The following is a 13,362-nucleotide window of genomic DNA, read 5'->3' on the forward strand; positions in this document are numbered from 1 at the left end:
ATGACAAGACAGTAATAAAAGAAATTGAAGAAGATCCAAATAAATGGAAAGGTATCCTTTGTTCACGCATTAGAAGAATTAACATTGTTAAACTGTCAATAGTACAAAAGCCATCTATAGATTTAATGCAATCCCTATCAAGATTCTAGTGGCATTTTTTTAAACAGTAGAAAAAACACTCCTAAAATTAATATGGAACCACAAAAGAATCTAAATAGTCAAAGAAATGTTGATAAAGAAGAATAAAGCCGGAGGCATCACATTTCCTGATTTCAAGCTACACTATGAAGCTATAGTCATCCAAACAGAATAGTACCAGCATAAATGACAAATAGGCCAAAGGAACAGAATCAAGAGCCCATATTTAAATCCAAGCGTATATATGTAAACTAATATTTGATAAGGGAGCCAAGAATACTCAATGAAGAAAGGACAGTCTCTTCAATAAATGGTGCTAGAATAACTGGATACTCACATGTAAAAGAATGAAACCAGACCCATATCTTACACTGCTCACAAAAATTAACTTGAACTGGATTATAGACGTTTAAATGTAAGACCTGAAACCATGCAACTCCTATAAGAAGGAACAAAGCTCTCTGACATGAGTCTTGGTAATGATTTTTTGGATACAACACCTAAAGTACAAGCAACAAAATAAAAAACAAACAAGCAGGACTACATGAAACTAAAAAACTTTTGCACAGCAAAAGAAATCATCAACAAAGTGAAGGGACAATCTAGGGAATGGGAAAAATATTTGCAAACCATGTATCTGATAAGGAGTTAATATTCAACATATATTTAGAAATGTATACAATTCCAAAAAACTAAATAACCCAATTAAAAGGTGGGCAAAGGACCTGACTAGACATTTTTCCAAAGAACATATATGAAAGGTCTATAGCTACATTAAAAGATGCTTAACATCACTAGTTACCCAGGAGGTACAAATTAAAACTACAATGAGGCATCACCTCACACCCATTAGAATGGCCATCATGAAAAAGACAAGAAAGAATGAATGCTGGCACAGATGTGAAGCAAGGGAGCCCTTGTGCACTACTGGTGAGACTGTAAATTGGTAGAGTCACTATGGAAAACAGTATGGAGGAGCCTCAAAAAACTAAAAATAGAACTACCTTATGATTCATCAATTACACTTCTGGAATATATCCAAAGAAAATGAAAAAGACTAACTCGAAAAGATATCTGTACCTCTATATGCATAGTAGCACTATTTACAATAGCCAAGACATGGAAACAACCTAAGTGCCCATCAGTGAATGAATGAACAAAGAAGTTGTGTGTGTATACACATATACATACACACATGGAGTATTATTCAGTCATAAAAAATGAGGAAATTCTATCATTTGTGACAACATGGATGGACCATGAAGGCACTACGGTAAGTGAGATAAGTCAGATAGAGAAGGACATATACTATACGATCTCACTTATTTGTGGAATCTTCAAACAAATAACCAAACTAAACTCAGAAAAAGAGATCACACTCTTTCTATGGCTACCAGAGGCAGAAGGTGGGGGCAGGGAGAATTGAATGAAGGTGGTCAAAAGATACAAACTCCTGGTTGAGATAAGTAAGTACTAGGGATATAATGTACAATATGATGACTACAGCTAACAGTGCTGTATGATACACATGAAAGTTGTTAAGAATAAACTGTAAGAGTTGTCATCACAAGAACATTTTTCCCTTTTTTAAAAAAGATGTATATATATGAGAAGATGAATGTTAGCTGAATCTTGTGCAGTAATCATTTCACAATATATGTAAATTGAATCATCATGCTGTATGCCTTAAACTTACAGTGATATGTGTCAATTACTTAATAAAACTGGGGGTAAAGACAAACAGAAACCCCCAATATATATTTAATATTGGATGAGAGGGAAATGAAAAAAAAAGTGTATTCTAAATATTTCCCCTTACACACAACTGGACCTTGTAAATGTCATTTAGAAAAAAAATAAACACAATTACAGAGGAAGAAATTTTAAAATGATTTTCTAACTGTATTAGGGACCACCCCTCTCTGAAAAACAAATAATATTTAATAAGACATAAAACTTAATTGATAAAAATGTATAAAAAGCATGATTTCTTAAAACTTTTTAGAAGATGGTTGTGTACATGTTATATAGCCAGGTAAGACAGCTGAATATCTAGACGAAATATTTCTGATAAAGTGATGACTAAAGCCATAAATATCATGATTTCGACAGTTGTCCATAATTCATAAGTAAACTACATTAAACTGGTGCTAAGACAATACAGCTTTAGTGTTAAACGCTAACTTTCCAACTTTACACTTTTTTTTTAAGGGAGAGATGACCTTTCCAGTCTGAGATAAACAAGACAGTTTAGCAGCAAGCCCAAAAACTTTCTGAGGAAAGAAAAAAATTATGTTTTAGCTCAATTTGGGATTTGGATTTGCGACCATTAAGTTATGCAGCTTCTGAGGCTGGGGTAGGGGAGGTTTGAACCTCTCCTTTTAGTAAAAGGTGGAAAATGCTGTAATAAGCAAAATGATATTATAAAGATGGTGTAGAAACAGACAGGGTTAAGTCCCACATCCTTTTATTCAACCCTGGACAGAGAACCAGAAGCTGCAAGCCTCAGCATTTGTTAAGAAAGGACCTTGAAAAAATACAGACTGCTGACTCAGATGCACTGAAAAAACAATCCCTAAGATAACTATTACACCCACTTAGAAAAATAAAAGTTGGTGAGCACTTTACATGCCTATTTCCATAAAAATAGTTCAATCTGTATTTATTTTGTATCTTTCATCATAAAGTGTCGTTGCGGTCTGAATGCAGGTTCCAACGGAATAAATTAAATAAAAAATATCCATTATCACTATTCCCCATGGAAATGGGTAATCTAAGCAGTTAGGTGAGGAGGAGATGGGAACATGACCCCATCAGGCACAACTAGGAAGACTAATGGCTGGTCATCATATCTGGATTTTAATAAAAGACCATATCCCACACTGGGAGATATTATTAGATCCTATCTAGAAAAGAAAATGTCTTTGTAATTCACCTCTGTGGTGATTATGCAGTTACCACAGGATGCAAAACTGGGGCTGCATGATACTTTGATCTATACAAAAACTGGATATTGGTACCAAATATTTCTATAATTTTATTCTAATTTCTGGGGTTTTTTGTCTTAATGTGAACATAAAAATCTCTGGAGATGGGCCAACATCTCTATTAATTTTAAAGATTTAAACATTATTTTTAAAGATATTGGGGAATATCAAAATGTAATGTGACTAAAATATTGATTTTTAAAAGTTGTTCATTCTCAGAGTACTAATGAGTTGATTCTTGTGGCACCCCCAGACAGTGGTGTAAAATCCATGGCTCATTAAAACTGTTCCACTTAACCTGGGTCAAGTTTTAAGTGTCTCCAATAATTCTTAGTGTTGATTTGGTTGTATTTACTGGCATCTTTGATTGTATCTATACAGTTACAACATTTGGTAGAAAGTATCTGTGCATATTCAAAGGCATTTATAAAGGATAGTAATTACTGTTCAATATTAAAATGGCCTGAAATTCTTTTCTATGATAATAACACCAATTTCTGTTAGAAAAAAATTAAAGGAGAATGAGCTGGACATTTTCCATGCACCCCTCTGTATCTACCTCCACCCTTCTCCTCTGCTCTGTGCCCTCCAGGGCTGGTCACAATGCACCACATCAATGGACTGCCTTGCCCTTCAGCTTCTGACTGGATTCAGCGAAAGAGAGGCACCAGCAGTGGGTAATAGGAGAATGCAGCTGGGGCATGCATTCCCTCAATACCCCCTTGCTGGGACTCAGGTTGGTTACCTTCTACCCTGTCCCTCAGGTCTCAGCTCCTGGAAGGTGGCCTGCTCCTACAGCGACCTTCTCCACACCTAGCAACAGCATCCTCCCCTTCAGGTCCAGGGATAGCAACGGCTTCCAGCCATTACAATTCCCAAGGTGCTGCCCCACTCCTGCTGCTTCTCTTCATCCTGCCCACACCTTTATTAACAGCCCCTTCAGTAAGCTCTTCCCCAGTTACTTCCTTTTCAGAGTCTCTCCCTTTCTTGCTGGGACCACAACTGACACAGTGAGTTTAGGTTTAGGCCAAGCTTGAAAGACTTAGGTTATTCCTTTCACTGTCTACCAATTTTATGAAATTCTATCCAAGATACTAGGTGTCCTATATTTTTATATCATTTGAAGTCAATTTTAGGGAGCTTAAGCCAAGAATCAAAACCAGAAGAGAGAGAGAGAGATCTCTGAAGTTTTAGACAAGACTATCCAACATAATTTTTAGAAATACAATATATAACATCATGCATCAAACACAGGAAAAAATTCCTATTATAACAGAGAAAATGGGTTATATTTAAAATATCAACATAACCTCATGACCTTAAGAGTAATTTTTTTCTACTTTAGGTCTACACTAATTTAAGCAATCTCAAGTAGTTATAGGCAACAAATGAATGTGAACTCAATAGAGACCAGATTCTCTGCTTGGGACAGGAAAACCAAAGATGAGTGTGGGACCTCTTGTCGAAAAACAAGGGCAATTTCAGAAGTACACAGTGGTATTGTAAAAAGCCACATACACCAACCCAAATAAAGGTCTGCTACAAACCAAACAGTGATAATTTAAACATGAAGTGAAGGCAACAACAGCACGCCATTTGTTTTGAATGTAAAAAAAGTTGTATTATTACTGCAGGAGAAAAATAATACAGATTATGCTCTAAAAAAGGAATGTATACCAATAGTAATCAAACAACTGGTGCTCATTTTAAATCAAAAGTGAGGTTAGAAAGAGTGAAAAATGACTTGATTTTTAAAAATAAAATACTAATATGGCTATAAATGATACACTTTTCCCTCCTTAAAAATTCAAGCAGTTATCAGTCTGAGACACAAAATATATTTTTTCTAAGTTGATGCTATGAAATGCCAAATCTCAGGCCAGAGAATACATGATTTAAACAATGGAATTTAGATTGACCTGAAACTTGGGTCTCTGGGGGTCTCTAAAAGTTGACCTTCCCCTCCCCATTTCAGAGCTGTGTGCACTGCTCATGGTCACCTGGGGAGCAGCCAACCACAGAGCCAGGGCATCTGGAAGAGTCCAGGAGTTCTTGGGGTGGGGGCAGGAAGATACAAATTCTCCCAAGAGCATAGCAAAGTTTCCCACACCTACAATACTCCTTACTCCACAGGGCACTGCCTGCATCCCAGTAGGAATTTGGGAGACTTGAGAAGCTAGTTCTTTAAGGGGATATTATATTACCTCCTACTTTACATTTTCACTTCCATTATGTGTCTATATCTTTTGTCATAAACAAAACCTTTACATCCTCTGACTATTGGTATCTTCCAACATTCATACACTGTCCAGTTATGCAAAACACGCACAGAGCGAGGGCAGAAATCCTTGACTGTCATGTCTAACTGAAGATGATATGGGCATGGACCAGTGAGCACTGTATATTGCACCTCATTCTCCCTCCTTTCAAGTGGTCGTTTAAAACAACTATCCTCACGCTTTCCTCTCTTCACTGTCTATTCAACAGGTTATGCTGACTGACATTATCGTGAGCCACAGAACTATGAGGAGCTTTATCTGGACCTGGATGAGAAGACATCACAATGTCCCACGATCCTGGATATGGGGTTGGATGCAGTAACTGGTTAAGACTCTGGGATCTCTCTCTTTGGGAAGGGGATAACAACATTTTCAATCATACGTGGGATAGTTTAAACTGGGGCATCCTAAGAGTGTCTATATGACAAGAAAAGGGTGGCGTGTAGTAGACATTCATTGTTTTGGGTCCATCCAGAAATCAATCTCTTTAATTTGGTTAAGAGCCCTGGAGTTTTACTTCTGGTGGAGGGATTACACTGCTAGTCTATGCGTGGCATGTGACTACTTCAGAATCATCAAAGGTTCATATTTCCCAGCACATCATAAGATACCTGTGAGGACTTTCACTCACAGAGACTATACAGTCTAGGTACTGCTGTCATTTTTCTACTTGAAGAACTGCAATAACCTAGAGGAAGCAGAACTGGGATATGGAGAGAGAACAGAGTCGAGTCCTGGTAGCAAGATTTGAGCCGTGCCCCACCCCCACCAATCAAGTGACACCTGAAGACATCCTATCCCTGGATTTTCAGGTATGAAAGCCAGTCGTTTCCTTTTGCTTAAGCCAGTTTGGGATGGGTGACGCCCTTGAGACTAAAATCCCTTAACTCAAGAAACAATATATAAACAAGGTATGAACTTGTTAATGTGTTGAAAAAAACATAATTTTCCAGGCAACTCTAGTAACTGGTACTGAGAAAACGTTAGGGGTTTAATCTCCCGGCAAGTTTGGGAGAACTGTTTTTACCGAAGTCAGAGGACAGGATTTTTGCACCATCCCTTGAGTTATGATAACAGTAAGCATTTTGAACTTTAAATTGCTCTGGAAAACTAAGCTTTCTTGCCTCCTATTTTTAAAAACTTTCTCAAGAGAAGCTTCCTGACATTTAAACACTTCTTAAGTAATAAATTTAAGTTTGCAGATAGACAAAACAGCTACTCCATTGTGAGGAAACATGTAAACTAGGAGATGAGGTCAAAAGTTGAGAGCAAGGAGGTGCATCAGGCTGGAGTTGGGAACTTGAGAGGCAGGGCAGGTTTGGAAAGGTTGCTCTAGGCTAGAATTCGACGGACTAGCTGGAGACCAAGGAGCGTGCTTTGAGCGCTAGATAAGGTCTGGGAGCACGGACTCCTGACATTGGAAAAGACTTTTTGACTTTCCTCAGCCACGTGCCACATATGGCTGAGCAGCAGAACTACCCAAGGGTTCACCCAAGGCTGGGGACTGGCTGGATGAGAGGCAAGGCAGCCCAGCGTGCTAGAGCAAAGCTGACGTGGGTGACCAGGACGCTTGATCAATACCAGGAAGAGAGCACATACTGGCAGGGGTAGCCCAGCGTTCTTCTGGCAGCAACAACACATTTCTTTCCACTTTCCCACCTCTCAAAAGACTGGAACTAAAGGTCATATGGCTTCTGAAGAATAGGAACTCATAATGTGTTAGAAATTGTACTAAGAAGCACAATCCACAGCCTCCCCGCTACTTAAAAATCACACCGAGTCCAATCAGAAATAATTTATGACTATCTTAAAGTTTAGGAATTAGGAATTCAGTTGCTTAAAATTGATGCATAATATACAGCTGCCATCAAGGCACTGTTCTCAATATGACAGACACCACACTCATCTCAGGGGTTCTAAGGTGGAAAGGATTTAAACCAGAAGAAGAACTGCCTGGAATACTGGTAGGAGGCAAAACAGGCCCCTGCACTGAGCAGGTGTTCCGAGCTCCTATCTGGAGGTCCTCAGGAATTTGTCTCCCGTTAGTCTTACATGAATAGACACAGGTGTTTAGAACACGCACCCAGGTACGAGCAGGTATCTGCACATACACACAGGACAGAACAATGAAGGGAAGGTAAAGGAGTCTCTGCCTCTTCAATTAGCAGGGCATGAAGTAGTTAAAGGGAGCGGTGCCAGGGCTGACAGTCCCAAATATTCCCAGGGAGAACCTGGGTGCTGCCTGGCCCCCTGTGCCTGACGCCTGAGGCCTCAAGCATTTGCTTCTCTGACGCCTGGGATGCTGGGGTCCGTGGAGCCCCTTTTGCACCCCAGGTGAGGACTCAGGTGAGCTGCCTGCCTGACTTATTGTTAGCAAAGAGTCCCCCCTACCCCAAAGGCTTGGTCCTGCCCCACATTCCCCCTCTCATCGTGCTCTCACAAATCCTCTGAATGCCCGCCGTGCCTGGCACCCCTTTCTTCTGCAGTTCATAAGCTGCCTATCTCTGAGGTTCAAAGTCTCCTAGAATTAATGATAAGGATTGGAGGAGACTTGATTGTCAGTTCTGATTAGGAGGTGACCTACCCCCATGGAGGCAGCTAACTCAGACACCACTTCCTGCTCCTTCCCTCGCCTCTTCCTGGTGTAGTCCTGCTTTGCTCCCAGCATGCTGTGCAGCTGGCAGCCCTCTCTTTGGTTACAGCCCCCTCTGGGAACTGATGCTGTCAAGGCTTTTTTAAGTTATCAAGCATGTTGCTATTATAGAAAAGGCTTGTCTATTCCTCTGGACCCTGTATTTATATCTTAAAATTGTTTTCTTCACTACATGTTTTCTTCACTACACCCTGGTGTGAATTATTTTCTTAAATGCCAGTAAAATATTGAAATGCCTACCCCAGTGTCTCACAACACTATGAAGCTTTTTTTTTTCATATTTAAAAAGTCAATCCTGTTTATGCTAGTGTATGACAAATTTCCAATCTGGCATGATGGAAAAAAATGAGGTAGCTTCAAAATTCTGAAGTTTAAGACTGAAAATTTTAGGGTCCTCTCTACTGTCACCTTTCTTACCTCCTGCTAAATTGGGCAGGTATGAAATTTTTAAAGATCCATCCAAAGAGACAATAAGACCAAGAGAGGTTCAGAGAAAGCAGCTGCAGTGTTTGGGATTAGGAATTTGATTAGATGTCTGTATCTTAGTGGCCAGTGTAAATCTCAGCAGAATGAAGCACTGGGTTGTAGAAATTAGCCAGAAGCAGCCTTGGAATAATAGTCAAGTTGATTCATTTCACAACGTTATGTGAAATTGGAAAGGCTGAGTCATTTTTTTTTCAAAAGAATGTTTAATTTAGGCCAAATGTTTTTTAGGGTGGATTATTTAAGTGGAAGGCTTATTCATACATTTATATGCATACGGCTTTTTTTCTTTCTCCTTAGATTTATATCCTTTAAAAATATTTCCTCTTTGCAGCCACTAAAAAAAAATGTTAGAAGCAAAATAAACCATAATGACTACTTCAGAAAAATCTCTAATTTTGTTTTAATCAAAAGACAACTCTGAACCCTGAGAGTAACATTTAACAAAGAGGCTAGGAAAGAATTAGGGTTTTTTTGTATCAATTCAATCTTCTTGCCTGTAGCACATCCACCATTTATCAGGCTTATTTTAACATCTGGTTCTGAACTGAAGCAGGAGAGGGAAATGACATTTCTTTGTATCTAAATTTTCACCTAATAGTAAAAGGTGATAGATTAGATCTATTAAATATTTATTACTAAGCATAAAGCCATGCTGAATGCAAAAAAGCCAACTTGAACCCCATTAATTATATATCATGAGATCAGGGTACTTGTGAACACTGAACTCATGTCAATATGAAGAGCCCACAGATAATTCTTAAACGTCTTTGAGATCCATGAAGCTCTCTTTAGATATTAGTGTTTTTACTCAATATTTTCCTCTTTAGTATGAGTATGGTAAATTAAAGCATTGTTGTAATTATGAATTTTTTTTTTTTTAGAAATGCTAGTGTTTTCTCTTATCAATACTTACAATAGCACATCAAAAAGGCCCAAAATACTACTAGAAACCCTCCTTCTACACAGAGGATCATGGCAACAAAATCAAACTGGTTAAGCCTGGAATCGCCAAACACTCCTGAACAAAGCTGGGCAGGTGAAGACACAGTAGGAGAAGGCACAGCAAGGGATGCAGCCTGGTGCGCAGACTACTGTCAGGATGGAAGACTATTTTTCACAAACCACAGATGTTCCTCCGAGACCTCAGAAGCCTGCCTTTCCTCCCACCTCTGGAGTCAGCACGCTCTCCTGTCTGCCATCACGCTCAGGACGGTTCTGGGCTTTCCTCACACCCTCTCTAGTCTAACCAAGTCTCATGTCTATTGGAGGCATTTTCCACACACGACTTCTGCAAAGTGCAGCCCACCCTTTTCTCACAATGGCTGTGGACCATCTCCTCCAGCTTAAGCCTGTGTGCTGGTTAAGACTGTGCATATACGTAAAAGACTAGCTTGAGAAGCACCTTTTAGGGCAAAGGAAAATTCACTGTGGTTTCAACAAGTTTCTTGTCGTGAAGTTTAATAAATGCAAACAAACCCGGCACCACCATACCTTTCTTCCACTGAAACTTCCTTCATCTGCTGGTGTGGTTTGGTGCCTTCCATTTCCCTGATGCTCACAGCGTAGATCTTGGTGGTATAATCAATGGCCTTTTCTCTCGCAACGTCGCTGTCATAGCCTCAAATGACAGAGACACACGGGAAGAGGGCAGAGTTGGTTTGTGGCGGCACAGGATGGGGCGGGGAGGGAGGCGCGCTTGGCACGTGACCGCTGAGGCTCACCTCCGTCCTCCTCCGCGTCGGTGTCCGACTCCTCACTGTCCACCAGCTTGCTCTCCTGGGTTCCCACAAATTCCCTGGTCCAGATCATCAAGGCCGTGTCGGCGCCGCCCACCGTGAGCAGCACCGAGTCGTTGTGCAGCCATCGCACGTTGGTGACATGGGCGCTGTGGCCCACGTACTTCTTGAATCTTGCGTGCTGGCCCTGCGGAGCCAGAAACTGGGGATGACCCCACCCGGAACCTCATCCTTCCTTCTTCTGGACTGTTCCATCCAGGTTATTCTCTAGCGTGGCTTCTACTGGATATACGTTTCCCCCAAGCTGTCATTTCCCCACATTTTTCTAGGATGTAACCTCCACGAGGGCAGGGACTCGATTTCTTGCTTCCTTGAAACATTTCCTGCCTCATCATGGGTCCTCAATAAACAGTTTTTGAGGGAAGGAATAAACTACAGAAACTATTTCTGGAAGCTGAAAAAGTTAGCTTAAGAAAGTATAAAAAGCTTGTTTCTGTTTCTCTCGAATATCAAATATGTATTCTCCTCAGGTCTCCAGTGTGAACTCCTGATTGTGAGTCAGGCTGACATTTGAGATCAGGAGTGTCTTTCCAGTCACCCCTCACAGCCCAGCTGGGACAGAAGAGCCAGGGACTTCTTTTTTACAATCCTGGGGCCTCAAGTAAGATATAAAACCAATGCCACAGTTTCTGCCATGGACACTGGAAACAATTTCTAATACTAGAAACTTTCAACTGATTTTAAAACAAAGTGAGCTCTAAGAAAAAGGAAAAAACCACCACAAAACCCCCAAATAAAGAATACAAAATGAAAAATACAATTAATAAACAAGTTGACATGTCACCTTAAAAATAAAACACACACAAAAACAAAGTAAGGTGTTTTTTATCAAATATAACCAAATAAATAGAACCCAATCTATTAGTAACTACTGAAAGCTCTTCAGAGTGGTGCCCAGGCCACACCACGTGCACCCTCAGGTGGAGAAGGATGAGGCTGAGGTGAGACCAGCTGCTCACCCCGGGGCAGTCCTGACAAGCAGTGGGAAGCCCAAGCTGGCACCAGAAACCAGCTTCCATTTTTGGCTTGTGAGCCACAGCCTGGCAAAAACAGCTCCAGCGGGAGCCACTGAAAGTGGGAGAGATTTTCCATCCTCTCAGCGACTCCCAGGGAATGCCTTATGCAACGTGGGAAGCTGCATGCACTTTGTGAGGTCGTGCAAGGGCCATTGCTCCCTCCGATGAAAACTTTATTCAATCATTGGCAAGAGGCTTCCAGAGAGTTTTGGACGGGCATGCTGGGAAACCTGAAGCCAGCGCAGACACATGGCAGGAGACAGGGCAGGAGAGTGTGCGACTTTGAAATACTCTTGGTCAAGATCTCTGTGCATTTGGCTGACCCCTACCTGATAGCAGAGTGAAAGTGCCCACCCCTCTGTAGAGCACTGAGTCTAGAAAGATTAGGGAAGCCAGCAGGCAGGCAGCATTCTTAGGAAGCCCTCCAGAGCCACAATTTGCTAGAGAGTAGGGAGAGCAAAATAATAATTTCCAAAGGAAACCACTGTGTGACCATGTGAGTTTCTAGCAGGCATGGAAACAAAGACGACCGTCACAGTGGCTACAGCCATGCGTCCTGCTGGTCCTCCTGCTGGAAGCAGGAACCTACCCATTTGATCCAAGACAAAGGTAAGCTGGTTTCTTGAGAGGAGGAGAAAGTGAAAGAGCATGAGAAACGCCTCCCTGTACTCACACACAGAGACAGGACAGAAGAATCCAAAAAGAAAGAGACAAAGGAAGAAATGTTCTAAAGTGACCACAATCAGGTTGCAGGGGAAAGAGAGTGACACAGGCAAGAAAGAGGAAAAAATTGAGTCACTGAGGCTGTTGAACAAAGCTGAGATTCTTCGAGCAGAGATGATTCAAGATTCTCAGAATAGGAAACAAGATCACTGCTCCAGAGAACAATGATGGGAATTCACGGTTACTAGAAGGTTCCAGGAAGCCAGATGCTCCTCCCAGGAGCAGGATGTTTGTTGGTCCCCTTAGGGCCTGTGGAAGGAACCTCTGGAGACATGGCCCAGCCAGAAAGGTGAGCTGTCTCCCTGGGTCACTGTGCCAGACATCTCTGTATCTCTGTAACACCCATCGGGACTAACTACCACCACCTTCCCCTTGCACTGGGTCATGAAAGAGTAGAGAATCTGGAATACGTCTCCAGCATGCTGGCTGTTAACTGCTTTTAGGTGAGAAATTCCTGAGACTTGGATGAAAGCTGTGTACCCTTTTCCCACATTCACAACATTTTACATATTGCTTCTCTGCCTATAAAATTTTACCTATGAGGTTCCTCTTTGAAGAACCATTCTCTAGAGCTTTGATACTCTGAGAAGGAAACATGACAACTTGAGGGTAGATTTTTAAAATGTACATGACATGGTGGTACTTTAACCTCTCTGATACAGTGTAAGAGACCAGATTTGGAAAGGAAGGGAGGCTGTGGGAAGCACCAGGTGGCTGTACAGATGGTGGCAGAGCATTGGATTTTCTGGGACGTGGCTGAAGGTACTGGACAGATAGGAGAGTCTATCTTATGGAGGCTGGAGACAATGTGATTATGAGGGGGCTGATGCCCTCATCAAGATTTTATACTGTAAAACTGCATATATAAGGAATATGTCAGGACAGAAAGATGCCTGCAAGAGACACCTAGTAACTCATAGGAAAGGAGAACAAAGAAGACATGACGTTAGAGTCTAACAATGGAACCTGAATTTTGGGCAAAGAGAGAGTTGCGTGATTACAGTAAGATCTCCTAGGCAGCACTAAGGCTTGACATGGTACTCAGCACTAGAACACGGCAATGGGAGGGTATCTTAGGCTGGCAGGGTTGCCATAACAAAATACCACATGCTGGGTGGCTTAAATAACAGAAATTTACTTCTCTCAGTTCCGGAGGCTGGGAAGAGGTGCCAGCCAATTTGGTTCCTGGTGAGGGCTCTCTTCCTGGCTTACAGACCCCCTACAGGAGCACACAGAAAGTGCCTATCTGGCCTCTCCTCAGTGCGTGCGTGCACGGAGAGAGTG

General features: G+C 41.4%; 1 protein-coding gene across 6 annotated transcripts in view; it reads right to left on the reverse strand.

Annotated features, from left to right (window-relative positions):
- The window catches only part of EML6 (EMAP like 6), a 111,177-nt gene that overhangs the window by 31,269 nt on the left and 66,546 nt on the right, over positions 1-13,362 (reverse strand). For all 6 annotated transcript variants that reach the window (XM_072937721.1, XM_031675661.2, XM_072937722.1 and 3 more), the window contains exons 18-19: positions 10,265-10,466; positions 10,035-10,161 (exon numbers count right to left, since the gene is read on the reverse strand). In XM_072937721.1, coding sequence (XP_072793822.1) covers positions 10,035-10,161; positions 10,265-10,466 — 329 coding nt within the window. The remainder of the gene's footprint in view (positions 1-10,034; positions 10,162-10,264; positions 10,467-13,362) is intronic.

Source organism: Vicugna pacos, chromosome 15, assembly GCF_048564905.1.
Source record: "Vicugna pacos chromosome 15, VicPac4, whole genome shotgun sequence".
In the NCBI taxonomy this organism is placed as follows: Eukaryota; Metazoa; Chordata; class Mammalia; order Artiodactyla; family Camelidae; genus Vicugna; species Vicugna pacos.